This window comes from Convolutriloba macropyga, chromosome 6, assembly GCF_964194025.1.
Source record: "Convolutriloba macropyga chromosome 6, txConMacr16.3, whole genome shotgun sequence".
Lineage (NCBI taxonomy): Eukaryota > Metazoa > Xenacoelomorpha > Acoela > Convolutidae > Convolutriloba > Convolutriloba macropyga.
In genome coordinates, this window is record NC_134473.1 from 1,133,369 (window position 1) to 1,156,584 (window position 23,216).

The 23,216-nt window shown below is 36.0% G+C and overlaps 1 protein-coding gene across 1 annotated transcript; it reads right to left on the minus strand.

The window, feature by feature from the left end:
* Positions 1 to 4,445: 4,445 nt before the first annotated feature.
* Positions 4,446 to 22,061, minus strand: LOC142341424 (uncharacterized). Its single transcript, XM_075392355.1, has 4 exons — positions 21,801 to 22,061; positions 20,519 to 21,182; positions 10,930 to 11,025; positions 4,446 to 6,096 (listed from the first exon to the last, which is right to left on the minus strand). The coding sequence occupies exons 2-4, from the start codon at positions 20,705 to 20,707 to the stop codon at positions 5,770 to 5,772; spliced, it is 612 nt and encodes a 203-aa protein (XP_075248470.1). The 5' UTR covers positions 20,708 to 21,182; positions 21,801 to 22,061; the 3' UTR covers positions 4,446 to 5,769.
* Between the last annotated feature and the right edge of the window lie 1,155 nt (positions 22,062 to 23,216).

Consider the following 23,216-nt stretch of genomic DNA (forward strand, 5'->3'; position numbering starts at 1 on the left):
TGCATAAGATAAGCTTGACATAGCTTGAACAGAATCTCTACTTGTTCAACGTATACTTGGCTAGAGAAATGAAGCCTTGAGGAACAAGAAAGAACGTGAGAACAGGTTATAAGAGATGCCAAAGTTCGAGAGCTTAAGACCAGTTACTGTAAATGGGTAGCACACTAGGCTTGCAAGTAAAAGATGCTGGTTCGAATCCAGTACTGGTCCATTTTCACACTGGTTGCACCTGCATAGATCTCCTAACACTTATGGTTGCCAACCAGCAAAATTACAATTTGCTCTGGAGATTTTCCCACTTGCCAGATATCAGTCGACGGAAATTCGGGAATCAGCACAAAAACGAAACTTGTTTTGACTCTCGATGCTAAAATTTGTTTTTCTAGAACAGGGAACACAATCCATTTATGTGGCTCTTATAACAGTGATAGTGAACCTCGGCCAAAGGGCTACTGTCAGTGTCAGCCAAAATTAACATTGCATCTGCTCCAGCGTTTGCTCTTTCTATGTCGCTACTAGATTTATTCACATAAAATCACAAACTAATCGCTGTATAATAAGTACACACTTAAAAAACGAAACAACAAAAGAGCAAGATAATTAGAAAAAAGGAAAAAATTATTCGAAGTTTTAGGTTGGATATTAAAATGGAAAACATAGCTGGAAGATTGCCAGAAAATAGCCACAATAGATTCGTAGATCTGCAGTCGAAAAAAAAACAGTAAAAAAGACAGACCAAAAAAATTCGTCTTTTCATTGAAGGCTGACCTGTTATATTTTGATTAAAAATCTGCATAAGTTATTGCTGCCTCTATTAGCTGATCTCAAATGACCTTCATTTAGAGTGACACACACTCATTTGACATTATCTCTTTGAATAAAAGTAAATAAAAGTCAATTTCAAAGTGAGAAAGCCATTTTTGAGAGTGAGGTAAGTCAAGTGTGACCAAAAATTTTATCACGCGCATGAACAAAAAATTCGCTCCACTAAGAGCGAAAAATGACGTCACACATGCAATTCAGTCGAAATTGCATGAACGAATGAACAAAACTAGCAAGCCCGCATAAGCATCACAAAATCATATCCGAACAGGTTTAAAAGAATAGAGGATTTTTTCGTGGCAACTCGGGTTCGAACCCTTGCCCCTCGTTTAACAGCCACAGCTCTTACCTCTTAGGCTACCGACGAGTATTTTTGGCGTCCATTACCTTATTTAACAGCAACTTTTGGTTAAGGGACAATTTTGGCTTTGCTGTGATTAAGGTGCGCTATGTTAAAGGAGCGTAATGAATTTGCATAAAACGAGCTTCTACAACCAAATCCCAAATTTATTTCCGAGCACATCATACATCCTTTTCCTCCCCTACTTGGGCTTGAAAAAAAAAACATTTGCAGAGCAGGCTCTTAGGCATGATTGCGCGGGCTGCATTCTTAAGGATCGTTAAACATGTGAACATAGGAGCGCTGCTAAACATTGCGTTCAAGTGCGACTTAGATTTAATATATTAGATGAGAGGGAGAGAAAGAAATGGAGAAAGAAAGAAAAGACAAAGGAATAAAGAAAGAATGAAAAGAAGACATAAGTAACAAAAAAAGACAAAGAAATGAAGAGGGGAAGAAAAAGACAACCAACTCACCAATTTTTTATCCCAGTAAACGATGCATCCTTTTCCTCCACGACTCGGGATCGAACCCCTACCCCTCTCTTCACAGCCACAGGCCTAATCCATTGCGCTACCGACTCCTGTTTCTGTTGTCTATTGAACTGGATACATTCGAAAAATATTGGTCGATGGCTTTTTGTCTCGCTTGTTTTTGCTAAGCCGTACGCTTAATGAGCAAAAAAACATTTGCAGATCAGGCACTTAGGCATGATCATGTAGGCTGTATGCTTAAGAATCGTTAAAACATGTGAATATAGGAGCATATTGTTAACCATAGCGTTCAAGTGCAACTTACATTTAATATATTAGATATAGAAGAATAAATAAGAACGGAAATAAAGAAGGGAGCAAGAACGCAAACAAGATTCACCATTTTTGAGCCAAAAAACAGAAGCTGGAGCGGTGATAACTGTTGCGTTCAAGTGCGACTTACATTTAATATAACAGATGAGAAGGAGAGAATGAAATGGAGAAAGAAACAAAAGATGAAGTAATAAAGAAAGAACAAAAAGAGGATACAAGTAACAAATAAAAGCAAAGAAATGAAGAAGGGAAGAAAAAGACAATCAACTCACCATTTTTCTATCCCAGTAAGTTATAAATCCTTTTCCTCCCCTACATGGGCTCGAATCCATGACCCTCGCTTCACAGCCATAGTCTAATCCCCTTGCGCTACTGAAGCCCGTTGCGGTTGTCTGTTGAACTGGTTACATACGCAAAGTTTTCGACAATGACTTTTTGTCTCGCTTCTTTTTGCTAAGCTGTATGCTTAATGAGCAAAACACAATTACAGATTAGACGCTTAAGCGTGGTGGTGGTGTATGCTGAATGTTTAAGGGTCGTTAAACATCTGACGATAGTAGTGCTGTTAACCATTGCGCTCAACTGCAATTTACATTCAATATATTAGATGAGGGGGAGAGAAAAAAATGGAGAAAGGAATAAAAGATGAAGGAATAAATAAACAACAGAAGGAATATATAAATTCAAAAAACAGAAACGAAGAAGGGAAGAAAAGGACAACCAAATCCCAAATTTAGTTCCGAGTACATTATACATCCTTTTCCGCCCCTACTTGGGCTTGAACCCATGTCTCTCGCTTGACAGCCACAGGTATAATCCCTTGCGCTACAGACGCCTGCTGCTGTTGTCAATCGGTACTGGCTACCGAAGCAAAATTTTTATCAATTTCTTTTCCGTTTCGCTTGTTTTTGCTAAGCCGTATGCTTAATGAGCGAAAAAAAACATTTGCAGAGCAGGCTCTTAGGCATGATTGTGTGGGCTGCATTCTTAAGGATCGTTAAAACATGTCAACTTAGGAGCGCTGCTAAACATTGCGTTCAAGTGCGACTTACATTTAAAATATTAGAAGTGGCTGTGACGTCATATGGTCGTAACAAAAATCATGACGTTGAATTAAAATATAGCAGGACAAGTCCTGACATACAATTCAAAGAATTTTCATTGACTAAACAGAACAACTGGACCTAGAATGGACTATGAGTGAAATCAGAAAACCATTTTTTTAAAAATCAGACAAAAAAATAAGAAAAAACAGAAAATTAATGTCAAAATGCCGCATGTGAACAAAAAAAACCACTAGCGAGAAATGAAAAATTAATTCAAACAAAAAACTAGGCCTAGAATGAGCTGTGAATGGATTGGGAAAACCATTTAGAAAAAACTCCGATCCAAAAAATTGAAAAAACAGTTAAAATCAGAGTGAAATTGCCGCATGTGAACAAAAAACCTTTACCGAGAAACCGAATTTTTGTTCAAACAGTTTTCTCACTATTTTGCTGTTTTTGTTTACAAGCAGAAAAAAAACAAGTACATATTAGCTAAATTACTCTAATATTCAAAAATTATGTCGCAAACCTTGTCTCTCATTAAAGCCGAAAGAGATTGCTAATACTGCTAACCCTAATTGTTTACAGATTAATGACAAAAGGAACTAGAAAACAAAAAGATAAATTGGTTACCTTGAAGGCAGATCAGATAGATCGCTGGAGAAAAATAGTTGACTTCTTTATTTTTTTAACTAAGCAGGAAAAAGTGCAATTTTCTGAATTACAGAGTGCTCATTAGCGAAATGTTGGAACGTGATTGGCGCTTGTTTTTAAAAGATTTTCAGAAAAGATAAGTTTCCACTTTGATTCTTGTATGATTCAAAGGAAATCGTTCTTCATACATGACCTTTTACGATAACCAGGAAAATCCAATATCTTATTCGGGATAATTTTGAACTGATATCATTAATTAACTTACTTCAGGCGAAAATGAGCGTCATAATCTTTTAAAACTTTGTATGACCCTTGTATGATTACCAAGATATCATACAAACTATTATTATGATTACCGGGAAATCTATGACTTTTTAAGATTACCGTGTATCATTTATGACCTTTTATGATTACCGAGGTTTTTGATGACCGGCAACCCCCAAAAAGCAGTGATCATTTAAAGATTTTTAAAACCGCACCAGAAGACATTATTATTCAGCAATATTTAACAATAGCAATAATTGAGCAACATTTCCCGAAATTGGGCTAATTGTCCCTCGTTCTGTTTTGAGCTTAGTTTTGCGTATGAATGAGCTAAGTGGTGCGAGATTTCATGTTCAAAGCATCGCAGGATTGAGATCAACAATTGCCACAACTTTTCCCCCCGAGTCCGGAAATTGTGGTACATGAGAACATTGCTCCACGCACAGACCTGCGCAAGCAGCCTGGTCAATAATTCAGAGAAAACAACTCTTCTATGCTTCGGTTTCGATCAAATAAATTAATAAAAACTTTATTAGTTTTCATCAGACATTCACAATGGTAGGGCATAAGTAAGCAAATACCACGAATGGCTCAAATGAAATATAAAAATAATTACTTCCAACAACATTAAAATATAGCAATTCATGAGCTCCGTCAGAAAGCTACAAGCTCCATATTTAGAATATCAAGGCTCATAACAGCACCAGCTGCATATTATTATAAGTAACTTTATGGCCGCTACTTGAACCGTTTCCTCCCTTGTTCATACGTAATATATTTTCTGATACTGTACAGCGAATTTTTTTTTCAACACAATGTACGGCTGTTTAGTTAACCTTGAAACCAATTTAACTCACTTAACAAATTTGGTTGTTTATTAACAAAAATATACTTGACCTGTTACGTTTTTGAACTATGCTTTAAGACCATTTTAACATTCGTCAAGCGCATCAAAATACACTGACACGAAACCAGTGGATGTTTCGCGTGATTAATGACTTTTAGCTCAATGAATTAGGAACTTAGACTGCCGAAATTTAGTCTCAATTTCTACAGTGGTGGACTTAAATTGAAAATTGAACAATCCTGGACGCTAGCTTAGAAGCCTAGGAAAAACTTTCAAAACAGCTCAGAATTCAATGCAACCAATCTTCACAATTCTCAGCTGAGATCATTTAAAGCTACCAAGTAGTTGACAAATTTTAATTACAAAGAATTTCGCATTAAGACTTAAGTATCAAACTACCTAAAATTTGATTTGATAGCAATGTGTAATATTAATTTTGATCGCAAGTTAGGGAGGAAAGCAGCTTCGTAACATCACACATTATGGGTCTTGCCACCCCCCCCCCCCCAAAAAAAAAAATGTTTGCATACAATTTTCAACCTCTAAGCGAGCCTGGCAACAGTGATTTAATATGTAATAGCAGGTATTCTTTAACTTGAGGGCGCATAACTTTGTAGTGAGGGTAGGAGAGGGGGGGGGGGGGGGGGCAAAAATCCTTTTTTTCTCAACTACGTCACCCTTGACTGTGCTGTTTTTACCAGACAACGCATAACGATCTTTCATGACTTCGCTCATTGTCATGACTGATATTTTTGAAATCAGATTATGTAACAATAGGCAAGTTTTTATTCTGAAAGTGGTCAACCTTTCAGTATGGCTTATTGAGTTTGGCTAAAATCTACTTAGGCAATTTCATTGCAGTTCCTTCTTTGGCGCTTTTCATTATATCACATCATTTCCAAGCCATAATTTGAGTCTAAACTGAAAAAGAACGAGCAAGCGACCACTCCCACTTCTTCATGAGTTTTCAGTTCAATCAAATTGGTCGGTTCAATTAGTCGACGACTCAATCAACTTGCTCTGTCTCCTTTCTGGCGGGTGTCGTTTCAGTTCCACAGTCTCAGGAGTGGCTGGTATGCTGGGTATTATGGGTGATGTGTTGAGTCCTCCTATCGTAACGACCCCGGTGGTGGGGGCTTGCAGCACAGGTGGGGGTGGAAGGGTTTGGATTGTGGGTGGGTGATTAGAGTTGGGGGAGGAGTTGTTGCTTCCCCCATTGCTGTCTGGAGACTGTCCGCCGGGGGAGGATGCTGTTGACACTGGCTGCTTAGCTCTGGCCATGTGATAGTCACCCGAATCAAAGTATGATTTTGTGTTCTAAAGATACAAAAACTCAAGACAGTTTTTTTGGTAACGTCAATGATCGGCAGACAACTCCAACACAGAACTATATTGAAATCAACATACACTCGATGGTTGATAATGACTTTTTACATACAGCCTATTAAATTTCGACAAGGGTGCTCTGGTACCGTCATCACAAAGCTGTAATCCAACTTACTTTGATTTGACAATATCGGGCTTTTGCTAAGTTTCATGTCTTTACCCATATCATTTTTGGTCTGGCAAACAGTGAAGAAACTAATGTAAGAACAACTAGCCACCAAGATATTTAGAGTTCAATCAAGCTGAGATTTTCTAATCGCCGCATGCTACAAGATATTGTAACTTTTGCTCATCATTGCCTCACATGCAAAAATCTTGAGAAACCTCAGCGAGAAAATTGGCCAGGTATATTACTAGATTGGTTGATTTACACTTCGAAACTCATAAGAGGCTAGCTATCAGGCAATGATGGCTGCGAAGTTTCACTGTCACACTAAAAGCAAAAATCTTGAATTTCAATACGGAGCTGGTAAGGAAAGTTAATGACGCTTTATTTAACACCTCAATACTTTCGATTTCTCGCAAAAGTCCTGCGATCATTTCATAATGAAGGCTAAAAATTTCTCAATTAAAAATTTTTGGCAATTTTTCGTTTAAAACCGCGCTTTTATAATTGATATCGACAAAGTTTATATAATTTTAAACAAACGACTGTCTTGGAATGAATGGCTCCTAAACGAATGGCGATGGTCTGGCTTTTCTGGTAGCTAGCTTAAGCATAAGGAGGCTACTTTTGTTGGTTGAGGGGGAGTGGGTATATAATTAGGATGGGGTCTAAGGCCTTAAAAATTTCCATTACACTTCCAATAATTTACACCACTTAAGCAGTACGTAGAGACTAGCAAAACTCTAAGCGCAATCCAGTGAATCGATGAAGGCTCTACTAATTTATCCCACCTATCTATACAAAAAGTCTTGAAAACTTGAAGTCGGCCAATTAAAATCCATTCAAAATGTAAAATGTATTATTAAATCTTTCATTCAGAAATTTTTGGAAATAAATATGCAAAATTAACGAATTACGGCATTTTATATCGCTACAGGAACAGGTGAAACTTAATTAACATAGCCGGCAGATTGCCGAAATAGCTGCAAAACAGACTTACGAGACGTAGAATATAGATAGCAACAGATACAGAAATGATTTCATGCAGTCGTCAATCTTTTTAAAGACGTTTTCAAAAACAAGTTCCGTTCAAAAACGTTCAAATTCAGTATTTAATTTTTGTCGCCATACTTTATTGTTAACATTGATCATTATATAGGAGTCCTATATAGACCTTTAAAGGGGTTAGTGATCTCAAGAGACCTTAATAATATTAAAAGTCATTTAAAGAGCGAGGTAAGTCCGTTATGATTGTTCACATTTCAGCTTAAAACTCGCTGCCAATTAGTTTAAGAAATGACGTCACGCACAAAAAAAGTAGCAAAAAAGCAGTGAAAGAGCGGCATAAAAAGATCATCAAAATTGCTGTTTTCAAGTTTAAGAAGTGAAAAATTGTAAAACGAAGAAGAGCGTTCGACGACGAAAAAACATCAGGAAGAATTCCGGAACCAACCTAAAGCCATCTTACAAAAGAACAGCATTTTCAAATAGCTAACATCTCTTTGCAGACGGCATCATTGCAAAGAAAACGACACTCTTTAGTCAAAGAAAATTATCCAGAAAAAATCAACATGAAAAACTAGTAAAATTCAATTTCTTTTCTATGCAGTACAAAATGCATATAAACAAAAATCGGTGCTTCATGCAATTTATGCAACCACGAAACATCAGTCAAGCCTCAATGCAATCATAAACCGATCTATTTTTGAAGAAAAGGAGAAAAAATGAGAAAATTGCGTAAAATTTCTTAATTTTTTTCAAATTGCATAGAGCGACAACTTTGGTAGCAGAGAAAACTTCCATCGTTTATAGTAAATAAAGCCTACAGGCATAGGCTTTCCCTCAATTACAAATAAATTTAATAAAACAATTTGATGGTCGAAAAAATCAGCAAAATAGTTGAAAACCCTTCAAAACAATCAACAAAAAGACAAAGGAATTTTGTTGAAAATAATTATTGGTCAAAATTTTTAAACGGCATTCCAAGCAAATTCTCAGTGCCGCAATTTTAAATAAATCAATTGCAAACGAAATAAAAATCTAAGAAAAAGACTTAAATTACTATTTGTAACAACTGATCAAAGCAGAGCTGCTTAGAACTATAGGTCTCAGGACACAAATAAAAACACATAAAACAGAAATACGCGTTCTTGATTTTTGAACAATTAAACTTACAATTCCTTAAACATAAACTTATAGCATAAACTTATATAGCTAGGGATTAAAATGTAGAAACATAGTTCAAAGATTGGAAACAAAAAAATACTTTGCAATAAAATTGTCAATTTTTTTTTTAAAATTGCACTTATGAGAAAAAATTGCATAATTTCAAATACTAAACGCTACAAAATCATTCAATTATTATCTGAAAAAAATATCTCTGTGCACAAAAACAAATTTTCTAGTAATCAAATCCAAAACATACCCGGCAGATTGCCGGAAAATAGCCGCCGTTGATTCCAATAAGCATGATTTGGATTGAAACAATAGAAGATATTGAAAAAAAAAGATTTTTGTACAAAAACATTTTTTAAGTCCGATTTATTTTGATGTCATTTTGTAGTTGAACATACTTCTGTTTCTTAGAGAGAGGCTACAGGGGCTACTATCAATACCAATAAGCATTAGAGAGAGGTAACTAATACTTATAGGAACGACGTTCAAATAGCGGGCATCTAAAATTGGCCTTTATGGGTTTATCCCGTTTCTACTTCTGACTTCAATTTTTTATACTGACTCTGTTCATTTTGAATTGCTTTGCTGAGCAACTGATGTTCAAAATCACTTTTAGCAGAATGAGAGAAGAGAGAAACTAGCCTAGAGAAGTCAAAAAGATATCACGCAAAATGTTGAAAAGGCGGCAAAATGAGGTAAAGCGAAACATTTTTTTATTCGACGAAGCAAAAAAAAAATAGGAGCGCTATAATAGCCGGCTGAGAAGATGAGGGCGGCTATTAAAAATGAACGAAAAAATTGAAAAAAATGAGACAAAAACTGCCCACATCGGGCTAGCATAAGTATAATTCTATAAAATAAAAATACCTCACGTTATCAAGAGGCATTTAATGCACGAAATAACAAAGGTAATTTTCCATTTGCGCTGATTTTTGAAAATTTTGAGAAAAAAACCGCTTTATGATCCAAAAACAAAACTTAAAAAAGCAAAAAATAAAAAAATTGGGAAATATGTTCGCAGTTAGAAATTTAAGGTCATTATTATACTCTCAAAAACACTGTGGTACATGTTCACATATTAATACAACTTCTAAAACAAATATTTCTACAAAAATAAACTAACTTAAAAACGGAAAAACGGCCAATTGGACGAAATACGGCTAAAATGGTTATCTATATTCAGCATTCTGTCGAATTTTCAAAGTCGAAAAGTCATTCACTGATCAAAGCCCACGATCAAAAAACTTCTCTCGCTCCGAAAAAATTAGTTCGCACGGCAATGTTACTCTTTCGCTTTTAGGTCAAAACACCGTCTGAACGAATAGTACTTCCGGTAAAAAAAAAACCATTAGAAAACAATTACTCCGCTTGGAGTCGTAAAATCCAAGATGACCAAAATATAGCTGTCCTAAGCTTACAGCTTCGCAGAGCTATGGATAATTATAAAACCGCCAATTGTCTTCTTGGATCGTTTCCGTTTGTACCCCCTCAGCTTAGTGGGTGCATATTATTTGCACCCTCGACGCAAGTGCCATATTATTACATAAGGATTTACTATGCTCCGTAATCCGGGAGCATAATGTACTGTGGGGTACAAATGGAAAAGATCCGTCTCCTTAATCCACTAGAGTATCGAGAGGGAAATTTTTGAAACTAATCACCACAACCGAATAACTTTGGGCGAATTGCTCTCAAACGACCGGCGCGTGGCTGACTTTGTTAATGAGGCTAGCTTTAGCTTAATTGAAGGGGCTTAGGTGAGCGCAGCGGGGGAGGGGTGGGGTGCACTGGAGGGTGGGGGATTGATGGGGGCAAGGGAGGGGGTATTTGGCTGCACAGAGCTAATTCCTTACGAGGCCCTGAACGATGTGCAGCGTTGGGGATTGGGGAGGGCGCCTAACATGAGAGAGGGGTGAAATGGGGTGGGAGGGGGTGGAAGCTGTGTGTGGAGGGTCAAACTCTTACGAATCATCCTTCACACCATGAGTATACGTCTCCAAAACAGTTTCTGTGAACCGCATAGTTGGAGACTCGTGAGCTGAGAGGCTCTCACAGAACTTAATGCCCTCTAGGCGGTACCTGTTTATCCCATTTTTGAGGACAAAAAGTCAAATGGGTTAGACGAAAAATCGCAAAAAAAAAACACCACAGGACTAATATAATTGCTTCAAACTTTGTTTGAGAGCAATCAATTAGGCTTTCTTTCATATGGGTAATTAGATATTGCAACCATAGGAAAAAGTGACGTGGGAATGAGCTGCTTATAGTGTGGAAAATGTGAACTTATGGCATGGAAACGATTGATGAAAGATTTTACCAAGTTGTCACGGTAGACCCAAACAAAAGAAAAGGATCCAAATTTCGATTTTTCAGACATCGGTCATAATGCAAATTTTTCTTTAAATTACAGTAACAGCCCAGTCGTTTTCTGATCATAATTTGACAGGAACATGAATCGAAGAGTGAAAAGTGCTGATTGTTACCCTTCTGTTCAAAAGGAGGTTGGGATGTTTCTTGGGAAGGTTCTGATACTTCTGGTTGAGCAGCGCATCTTGCTGTGATTCCGATTCAGATATGATCTAAATACAACACACACAATTCATAAAACACCCTATTCATCATGCAAACTGGACAAGATTACGTAATCTTTGCTTCTTTTCAATAAATCAGATCAAACGGTTTTGTGACATTCACAGTACACAACTGACATGGAAAATTACCAAAATGAAGTGATACTCTTAGATTAACTTTTCTCAATCTGTTAATACCAAATTGATTGAACTTGTATAGTAAAATTATAGATTAGCACACAGCAGTTCTATAAATCAGCATTCATCCAAAAAATCAACCAAAACGTGTAAAGGAAATATTGGATTTCTTAAAAATCCTAAAGTAACTTAGCCACCAGATTTTAAATTCATAAATTTGATAACTAAAAGAAAATCTGATGCATAAACATTGATAAAATTTCGATAACGTCATAACTACTTTGTTTATTCATGTGAAAAATGACAGTCTGCTAAGATACGCCCACTTTGACAATGTCAAGACCTCTGATTATATCTTCGTTTGTTCCATAGGGTTTTACCACATTAATTTAGGAAAACGTAAAGAGTTAAAACCTTTATTAAAAAATTTACAACCAAGGACAAAATAGCACTTACTTTTTGCATTTTTTTCTCTAAGCCAGCAGAATTAAGCTACAAGTATAAAATTCAAAAAGAACCGCAAATGTTTCAAGTTTACTTAATATTTGCTCAAATTTGAACAACTAAGAATTCTATTTGAGAAACAATGAGCCAAAGAGCGAGAAAGAGAGAGAGCATTAAGTTCACCACGTTTCAGTTTCGAACCACTGTAGTGACCAAATGAAGTTTACATACTTATATCTGTGACCATATACACGATATGATAGAACAACTATCAGAATTCATATACCAAAATAGTTGTGATTCATTCAACAACTTCATTTTATCAGACTGTTCACACACAGACATGAACGAAAGCATGCACTCGCGTTCATAAACTTGTACAATATCACATTATTGTTACCCAATTTGGGAAAGAACAAATAACTCTCAAAGAGGTTTAAATGCCATGTTAGAATAATAGAATCACTGACATTAGCTACTTCCATTGCGAACTAAAACCATGAGATCATTAACCCTAATTTTAACCTAATAACCAAATAGCTATATTCTTTTGAACTTACTCAGCACGAATTCCAAGAATTTTATTATTCCAGAGGTAACATGGTTTTAATAACAACAAATTAAAGCTTTGGATAGCATATGGTTGAGATAACCACCTATGCTAGCTTAGCTCTTCATCCCCAGACTTTTGTTTTAAGCAGTTGCAATGAAAACAAAAAATGGTCTTCCAGTCATAGTCCCCACTAAGAAAAAAACATAGCCTCCTCCAATTTACAGCAATGGACGAGGGGGAAGGGGGGAGAGATCGTCGGGTAGTAGAGATGGAAGGGGGGAGGGAACAGAGCTTGACTTTTGCTAGGAAAGTTCCTCGACTAAATCAGCCGCTTAAAATTCTGAATGAGGGTAACTTAGATCGCGCAAAACAACAAGTCAAAAGCAAGAAAATCGATCAAAAATAGTCGCAAAAAGTGGCCATACAAAAAAGGCAATAGTATTGATCCAAATACTTGCAGTATCCAAGTATGAGAACAACTACAAACAACTTTTTAGGACCGATCCGCCACCTTGAGAAACGAGAACTAAGAAAAAGAGCATTCTTCATAACACTTTAATACGCACGATATTCAGACAGTTTAGTAGCTTTCACATGCAGTAGTGAATTAAGCTACCAATTCAAAGATAAGCAGTATTCACTAACAAGTTCATGCACATGCAAAACAGAGTCGAAGCTGAAACATAAACGTCTGGGGTCTTAATTTACAAAACTGAGCCTCCGTTTACAAAACTTCAAAGAGACCAAGTATAAATTTAACGGTCAATTGTGTATACAGCAGCGAATTAACGTCCATAAATTCTCGCCCAAAATTGTGTTAGTGATCCCAGCTTGATTTATGAGTTCTGATTTTGGATTTGAATGGAAAACCAGCTCCCATAATTATGAGAGTGTGAAAGACGATACAACTTTCACTTCATCGCAAATACATAGCAAATTTTCACGTCTTCGCAGGTTTCACAACGAAAATAGTCCCACAACAAGAACATGAACTTTCTCTCACACAAATGCCTTCCTCGGATCTCAAAATGAAATCGCTAGATCCAAAGTTATTTACAAGTTATGGATCAAAACTATTCCGTTTTCTGGCTTCAGAATGACTCATAAAACACAAGGCAAAAAGATCGACCAAAACATTTTTTATGAACATAAGATTTATCAATATCAAGCCGGCAGAGAGAGCTTAGAATAGTTTTCAGCTGTGATATGTATGCCAGTCAAAACTCTCCACTACCTAGCCTGACATCAACCTGAATCCCCTAGTGATTCAGCATTCTCATAAGATTCTCATCTTTAGTTCATAACTTTTAACGTCTTGCAAGAGAGAGGAAATCTTATAAAATCTTCTTTTCATGTAAGAGTCCATTTGTACTGCCTACAATTTAACGTCAAATTTGACTGGCTAATAATAGCCAGCACCAACTCATTAACATAGCTGGCAGATTGCCAGAAAATAACCGCAATAGCTTTGTAGATCATCTGCAGTCTAAAAAACACCAAAAAATTACTCTTTTCATTGAAAACTGAGATGTTACATTTTGATTAAAAATATGTATAGGTTATTGCTGGCTTTATTGGCTGCTCAAACAACCTTCATTTAGAGTGACAAACATTCACTGGAGCTTATCACTTAGAATTCAAGTAAAGAAACGTCCATTTCAAAGTGAGGAAGTCATTTTTGAGAGTGAGCTAACACACGTGTTTACAAAAAAAATTGATCACGCGAATGAAAAAAAACTCGCTCAAATAAGAGTGAAAAATGACGCCAGGCAAGCACTTCAGTTGAGGTTGCATAAAAAAATGAACGAAAAGCAGATTTGAAGTGGTTGTGACGTCATATCAACGTAACAAAAATCTTGACGAAATAAAAAACATAATAGGAAAAGACCTGACGCACAATTAAAGGAATTTTCGTTGACTAAACAAAAAACTTGACCTAGAACGTCCTTTGAATGAATTGGAAAAACCATTTAGAAAAAAAAATGAGATAAAAAATCGAAAAAAAAACAGAATATCAATGTCAAAATGTGAACAAAAAACCAATAGCGAGAAAGCAAATTTTTGTAAAAAAAAACACCATTTTCTCACTCTACTCTAAATTTAAAGTGAAAAAATTTCGCGCCGCAAAACCACTCGATTTTTGCTCCATTTCCTGTTTTGGCGCGATCAAAATCACTACTCCAATTTGACTTCAAAATCATGAAAATGTGTGAAAAAATCAAGAAATGTGTGAAAAGACAACGCCCCAATACAATTCAAATTCTTTGAATTGTAATAAAAAATTGAACAACAGATCGAAGGGTTTTTACGCGTAACCAAATGTACTGGTTATTTTTTTTTCAGCTTAAACAATTGTTTCACTTCTAAAAGATAATCCAATTACAGATTTTTATCGTAGTCAATGAAAAGACCCCACGCTTTCGCTCTCAACTTTTGCGTTCAATTTAAAAAACGATTAAAAAACAAATCGTGTTAAGTTCAGAAAATATTGTTCAACTTTTATTGATTCAAACACTTTCTAATATTGAACTAATACAGCACTTTTTGACTTTAAGCACGTTTTGATCTGAGAACTCGTACAGTATTTTGCGAAGGTTTTTTTAATAAACGAAGTCCATTGCATAGTTTATAGATTTATTTTCTCAATTGGAGATACTGGGTTACCGTATATAACATTAGCGCCAGAACTAATTTTCAATTGAAGCAGAACTGTAAACAATTATTTCTACCAAAAAACTACGTAGCTCAATTTCCATTAAAATGAACCTCGCAAATTCAAAAAATTCCCTATACTATCAGCATTTTTTTCAGTCGTCAGTTTTTTCCAACTGTTTAAAAAATTTTCGGATCATTAACATAACCGACTAGCGTCAGAAGAATCGCTCTTGAACAATTAGTGGGAGCTCAAATCTACTGCAGCCAAAGGGGTAGTCCAGAAGAGGGGGTAGCGAGGAGGGGAAAGGGATGAAGTTCACTAATATGCATCAAATGAATTATACACCATTATTAAGATATCATAGAGTGAAAAAATTCCGGCCCACTTTCAATCTGACTTTTCAGAGTGAAATTTCTTTTATTCATTTCTTTTATTTTCTTTTATCTTACACGATAAAAAAAGTATTTTCTCACATTAGTCCAATGGTATCGCTATGATAAAGAGGTATTTATGATAATACGCAATCTGTCTCCTCAGAGGGTGAATTAATGTCTCCTCGAAAGTTTCAGTGATTCGCATTCATAGAGACTAGTAAAGCTCCAAGACAACTGCTCCATTTCTTCAATACCATCGGATTTTACCAGTTCATCCCTTTTCAAGACAAAAAAAACACGAACATCCGATAGTCCGACAAGAAAAACTCAGACGAAATATTTGTAGTACACAAAAAAGCATAAGAAAAAGACCAACATGACTAGTATATTTACAGGCTGGGATCCCAATGTCCGCGCGATTTCATTGAAACTTACCAATCAATCAGTTGACTTCAAAGAGGCGAAAGAAGTCCCATAGATGCATCAAAATGCGCAACAATATCCTCCAAAACGGTACCAAAACTGTTCTCAGATTTTTGCTTTTTAATCTGGAATAACAAGAAGTCAAACAACTTGGCAGACAATGGAAAAATTGTAGACAATGAAAATCATACAAAAGCTATCATGAACCAAACAAATTATTCAATTAATCGCGATTTTTTTGCAATTATTTAAGAGTTATACTTTATTCCCATAGCTGCTTCAAGTTCTTTATCAAAGTTTTCGTTGACTAAACTAACAACATTTCTCAAGAACAAAAAACTTTCTAATAGGCTTCAGAGGTATGTTGAACATTCTGTGCCACGAGCACAGACTGGCACTAGCCCTCTTCTTTCTCCACAAATGGTGAAATAATTATGCGAAGATTGCCCCCACCCCCCTGACGACAAATCGGAAAATTTTGTATGCAACCTAGAAAATTCAAAAAAGTACCTATTGAAAGCTCCTGAAACGCAGAATCCGACAGCCCAATTTTCGTTTACTTTTTAAAGCAGATTCAATTTCAAAAATTACCAAAAAACAGCGTGAAACTGCTGTGGGGTATATTAGCACGAATATTGATTTAATTTTACATTTTTTCTAAATGATAAATTTCCGAAAAAAAACCTTTCCACACTTTTCTAAACAAGGCTAAACTCATAATTTGGGTAGTAATCATAGAGGTTACATGAGCTCAATATTCGAAATGAAAACGGTAAATTCCTTCCAAATTAATAAAAGGGCCTCCTGAACGCTTAGACAACTTGATCAGTTAGGGGAACATACTTGATTGCAACACACAAAGTAGAATTGAATCATGACAAAAAACAGTAATCGTTAAAATAAAAACAAATTTTGACAGAAAGTCTGCAGACCTTTTCCAACTACGGCTTGTTCTGTTGAGAAAAAGATGCTGAAAAGCGCAACAACATGCAAAATTGTTTCGTTGCACAATGAAAAAATTATTATCCGTCATTGCTATTTTTTGTATTTCATAAAATTTTTCGAATGTTAGATTGACTATATAATGAAGTTTTTTGAAATCCAGAAAACTACAGCAGTTGAAAAAAGCATTGCTGATTGAATTACTGCTGCAATGAGTGTTTTGCAATTGTAAGTTTATTTTCCATTTGATTTTTTTTTCACATCTAATCATGAGCAGAGCAAGCTGCTGCCTTCATGAAAATCAGATATCTCACTAGTCTTTTAATTATTTAGCGTTGCGCATAGAAAATAATGCAGTATAAAATACGAAAACTATGAAATCTGATTTGTTTGCTTTCCTTTGAGCTAGTCACAGTATAGTGAGGCTAGTTTTAGCTCAATTGAAGGGGCGTGAGGTGAGCGCAGCGTGTGGTGAGGGTTCACCTGGGGGCTGATGGGTGGGAGGGCGGTTTTTGGCTGCACAGGTCCCTTACGGCCTGAAAGATGTGCATGGGGTGGGTGGTGGGTGGGGGTGAAGTGAGAGGGGCTGATACCGGGGAGGGGGGTTGTGATGGGGTCAACCTCTAAGAACCGTCCTTCACACCATAAAAATAAGTCTCCATAATAGTTTCTGCGAATCGCATAATTGGAGACGGAAAGGAGCGGAAATGCTCTCAGAGCACTTAATGCCCGCTGGGCGCTACCTGTTTATCCCGTTTTTGAGGACGAAAAGTCAAATGGGCCAGACGCAAAATTGGTCAGGCGAAAAATCGCATTAAAAACGACCGACAGGACTAATATGTTGATATAAGTTTCGTTTGAGAGCAATTAATAATTTTTTATCTCTTTAAAAACAAAATACACGAGTTTGTCATCTTCTTTAAGTCTTGTTTCTGATGTGGTGGTGAAATGCCCTTCGCAATCTTCTCGCCGCTTGTTGCAATGCGGTCCTATTGATCTATGTCCATAAGGAACAAACAAAGAAGATCTTGATTAGCCCTGGGTGGGTTAATAATAAGATAAGCAATGGCTATTTGCATCAACTTTTGGTTAACTTACAGAAAATTAAAAACTTTTTTTTACAAATATTTAGCCTGAACATTGTTTATCAAATTATAACGTCTCGTTGAAGCACAATCGTTGATTTGAGTTGCTCATATATCAGCACTTATCAGAGCTCTTTAGAATCTGATCAAGATTTAGATATGTATGTTTGGATAAAATATTACACCAAATTAAAAGAAAATGAAGAATTTTACAAAAAAAAAACATTTCTACTTTGTCTTTTTGCAATCTTTACCATACTCGAAGAGTTTTCTCATCCTCTTCGGACTTTTATCAGCTTGCAAAAATAAATTTTCAAACAGAGTGAATTTTAGATGGTTGAGTGCAGGGAGTTAAAAGCATGTTCAAGAAATTAAATATTTTTTGTTGCCGTAAACTTTACAATAAAATTAACTTCTGAGTTCAATATTAGCTTGAGTAGCACCACCACACTGGCTCGGTCCCATATTTTGTTAACTCTTTCATTTATTTGACTAAGTTGGAGATATCTGTCTACGTTGATTCAAAATTTTCTTGTATTTGGATTTAGGAGCGCTTTTCGAATTCATTTTACATTCCGCAGTGTTGCAACTATTTAGGAAAAAAATCATTCATAAGTTGGTTAACAGATTACCATTGTGTTTAAAAGTCGGTGCTGCCAGCAGAATTTCAAAATTTACGACACTTCATAAAAATAAATTTAATATTTCATTATGATCCTACGAAAAATGGCCCAAGGAATAAAAACAATTTACGCTATTAGAAAATAACTCCTAAAAAAAACTTTTGATACTCGTCTTAAATGCAATGGTATTAAGTCATTTGCACTACTCAGCAGTTATTTTTCACGCAATTGAGCAGAATCTAATAGTATCCTTGGAAAACCAGCTAAAGTGGGCGTTAAGGGCAACATGTTTTAGACAAAATTTGAATCTGTGCAAGATATTGAACGCAATCGGAACCTATTCCCCGTTAAACTATTTTTCGAACAAAGAGATTACAATTTTTTGGAAAATAAAAAGTTAGGACCTGCTTTTACTCCAACAGCTGGATGTCCATTAGTCACTTGGAGTCTTCACGAGTCTAAGAGGACAAAATTTTCTGGAACCTGAAATTTGTTTCTAACAAAATGCAGAATTCATTTGTGAGATTGGCAATACTAGTTTGGAATGAACTACCCAGTGAAATTAAAAACACAGCCGACAGATTGCCGGAATAGCTGCGAAAGAATAGAGCTGCGTGCCATATAATAGAAATAGAAACAGATACAGATCTAAATTGAAAAAAAAATCGACGCCGCTCAAAAAACTAGGCTAAAAAACATTCACTGATAAATCAATAAAGGTTGTTAAAATTCATTCCACAGAAGCCTCTTATTAGTGACCTTTACAGCACATATGAGTTCCTTTGACCTTAAATAAATTCAAATTAAACTTAAGTTTTAAAGTGCAAAAGTCAGGTAAGTCACGTTTGATCAAAATTTAATCACGCAAATAACCTAAAAACTTTCGCTAAAGCGAGTGAGAAATGACGTCATGCGCGCAAATGCCGTTAGTGAGAGGAAGCAGTCATTCAGAAAAATGGACTTTTTCAGCTTTGCTGTGTGAACAAATGTAAAACGAAAAAAGAGCGTCAGACGACGAAACAAAAAAAACCAAGAGCACCGCAATATAGCTACGCTCAGCTTACAGCTTCGCAGCTATAATCAAACAAGACAAAAAATTCCCCGAGCTGCTTAGAATTTGCTTCTGCTCAGTTTTTCAACTTGTTTGTGGGAGGTTACTTGTTCAAGAGAGCGTGACTTTAAATTTGAAAATATGAACTACACTTACTATTGTGGGGTTGTCGTATAAAAAGGTATTAAGTTAGTGCGTTTTTTTATATAATATGCCACCAAAATTGAATTCAGTTCGATTTTCTGTTCTAATGTTAAAGTAATGAGTAATTTGTGAATATTTACACTGCCGGACTAACATCAGTTGTATACTCCTTGTCATGATTCGTAATTCAGTGTTCTTTTTCTATTAAAATACAAAAAATGTTGAACAATTGTGTATTTCACGTTTGTTCTGGTTTGTTCGAACTTTTGCTTTTTCGTTCAGAGTCTAACATTTCATATCTAGATGAATTCAGCAAATGAAGAACTTAAGAATCTTCAGAACATTGATTCTCAAAAATGTTTTCCGCAAAATGAGGTTTATCTTTCATTCAAGGAATTATTGATTTCAGTTGTCTAAAAAAAAGAGCCACTAAAATTTTGAGTATCAAATTATTCATGGTTCTTGTATTAAATGACAATTTATTGTTTGTTGTCCGAATATCTAGGGAAAACAAAGCAATTTAAAAAGATCCATTCGACGTTTCTTTGACTTATTTTTTTTTTTGTTTTCAAGGCATTAGGAACTAAAAGCCCGTTATTTATGAAATCCATTCTCATTTTACAAATGGTAATAGCTTCGCGTCTGATCGTCATAACATGTTTCCAAAGGCTAATGTTGAAACTTTGTGCGGCGCACAATACTAGGCCTCTTGTTTCATTTTCAAAACCGTTTGGAACTCATTAACAGCTAAGAACATTCGAGAGAAATTTACCAGAAAGAAATTTGGAGACCTCAAAAGTCTCTAGTAATGTGAATATGATACTTAAAACGGTAAGAGAGGAGAGATTATGCAAAAACATATATTCAATTTTGATACAATTTTGATATTAGTAACAAGAATACGTTAAAATCACAGTTTCAAGGATATGCTTCCATAACGTGAAAACAAAAATAAAAGTATCAAAAATAAATATTTTTTTCATAATCCTCTCTTACCGCTGTAAGTACCATATACACATTACTGTCTCTCTCTAAATTGGAAAAATAATAGCATGGAGTGTGTACTTACCGTTTGGTCTCCTCTCCCATTGTCTCTGCTTTGCTGTTGCTGGCTTTGGTTTGTATTAGCACCCATGTTGTTAGACACCACCATCGGCTGTGGAGAAGAAGAAGGACTTCCTCCACTCGGAGATCCACCCCCTCCCCCGCCACTACTCAGAGATCCCATGCTAGCGGGAGGCGAGGCTGTCTGAGCCATACCTACGAAGCTTCACTGACCGCAAACACTCTTGAACTCCTCTCAATCAACCTCTGCAATTTTTCGGTTCTTCGACAAGCCAACCGAACAGACTTTTGGCACTTTTCGTGTCTCAACACTAGATGTTAATTTTCGATAACTCGAACAATCTCGAGCACTTCACGTCTTCAAGTCTTTTTTCGTCTCGTTAGCCCGTGTTTCGGCTTGTCCAATTTCTTTTTAAACCCGCTCGATTTCTTCTGTCTCGAGCAGTTTCAGATGAATCTTCGACAAATTAAGATCACCAAACAAAATAGTTGGCTTGAGTTATCGGCAAAAGATCAGGTTAAGATGTGTATGAATTGGATGTGTATGAACCTGATTGTAAGGTATTCAGAAAGAGACAACGGTCCTTCAAGTAGATTCACTTCAGCACACAATTGCCAGTCCAAGAAAGACGACTGGTCTACTCTTCCCCCCAACATGCGAAAACCATCTGAAACCAACAATACATCATTCAGTACTTGAATTGTCTTTTCGCAACTACTTCTAATTTTTTTGCTATTAATGGGAGGGGGCACAAACGGAAAATAAGTGTTATTTCTGAGCCAAATCAACAACAGAATCAATTTAAATTCTAATTTTGAGCAATTTTTGGGTTGCTGAGTTATTTTAACAAGCCTGCGATTTCCCTTAACCTAACAAGGCTAATATGTACATGTTTGAATGGCATGTAGACCAAAAGCACCAATAGATTTCCGAATTTCCTTGATATTAATTACAATTCGAAGTGAGTAACTCTATGTATGGTATACAAAACTTTCCCGTAAAACCAGAATTTATTATTGGAATACGCTGAACCAGTAACAATATACTTTAAAGCACTAATAGGATAATACTGATAGGCTAATTAACATTTCTGTCACCGTTTTTTCTCGAGAATTCGAACCCACAACTGGTAAAATCTGATATAGCCCCCCCCCCCTCATTATGGTACATTTACAGTATCTAAAGTTGTACGCTCTATGCCCGCTAAGTTGGTTGTGGAAAGTAGGGCCCCTAACATTCTGTATCAAACGTTATTCCAATTGAAGTACTTCCCGTTTTTGCTAACCTTTTTATCAATTATTACGTCCGTAAAAAATGATCTCAAATGAAGTAAGTAAATTAAAATTTGATAATAAACAAATCAAAATGGAAAATGAAACATTGAGTAATTGCAAAATCTACACAGTAAAGCAAATTAACAATTCAAAAAATACTGCAAGCCTCACGTTTGCACAATTTAGTCAAAACGGCAAGAATGGAAAGATTAGTCGGTAATAAAATGGGAAAATATGAAATAGAAGTAGCGTACATACGTGTTATACAGTTAATACAAAGGGACGGGGGGGGGGGGCATTTTGCGCCCCCAAAATTACCTTTCTCGAAAAGCATCACCAGGCAGAAATGTCAATTATAGCGGAAACTGCCCCCCTTCACGTGTCCACCTCTGAATTACCGAATAAAGTTATCTTAAAACGTGTACCCCCCCCCCTCCATTTTAACTGTATAGAGCGTATGTATACTAAAATAGAGGAAGCTTCTTCAAATTCAAAATTACAACGCTGCTTTTATCTGAGGTTTAAAATGACTGCCGAAAATTGATGAAAGGCTAGTAGCACGCTCCTCTAAGAAAGGAACAATTGGTAAGTCTTATTTATGTACACAATAACAATTCCTACAAAGCGAGACTCCGAATTATATCAGCTGTTTTAGCCCCAATGGGAGGAAACGCATTAAACTCCAGACATTTGCAAATTGGGTAAATTTTGCGAAATTGAACCGAAATTAGAGGGAGAAACAGTGACAGTTTATTACCACGAAATAGGACTAAGTTAGGAAATAAGCAGGCAAATAAGAAGCTATATAAAACCCAGCACTTTAGTAGACGTTTGGAGAAATAGACAATAAAATTTAGGTTCGGTTGTTCTTTCCTCAAGAAATCTCTCGTTGGACCGGAGCGTATAATTTCAAGGGTAGAGGGAGAAATTGAGGAATATTTTGCTTGGTACAACTAGTGGCAACATTGGCGTCAGTTAGCTTGGTGTAGAGTGAAGCGCAAAGAAGGATCTATCCCTCCTTTCGAAATTCTCCACAATTTGTTGAAAGTAGAGCACAAAACTAACAATAGTTCGCCAATCAGAGCAACACAAATAAGCAGTCTAACTTTATGGTAGCTATTAACCACGGCAGACATAAGCACTCCAACACATTTCAGACAATTCACAGCTGAGCGACGCGCAAAAAATGTCTCGAGGAAAACTATTTCCATATAAAGACTGGCAAGAAAATCAGGGAGTTATTTCCTGTTTACGATTTTTAAATAGAGTTTCACAATACCAGACAAAATCAATACACAAAATCTATAAAAACAATATCGCAAATCAGCGGCTGAAATATAAACTTAATTGTTTTTATACGAATATTTTACATTCGCGCAATCATAGTTTCAATGCTTATTTCATCTACAGAAATTTTTCTTTTTAAG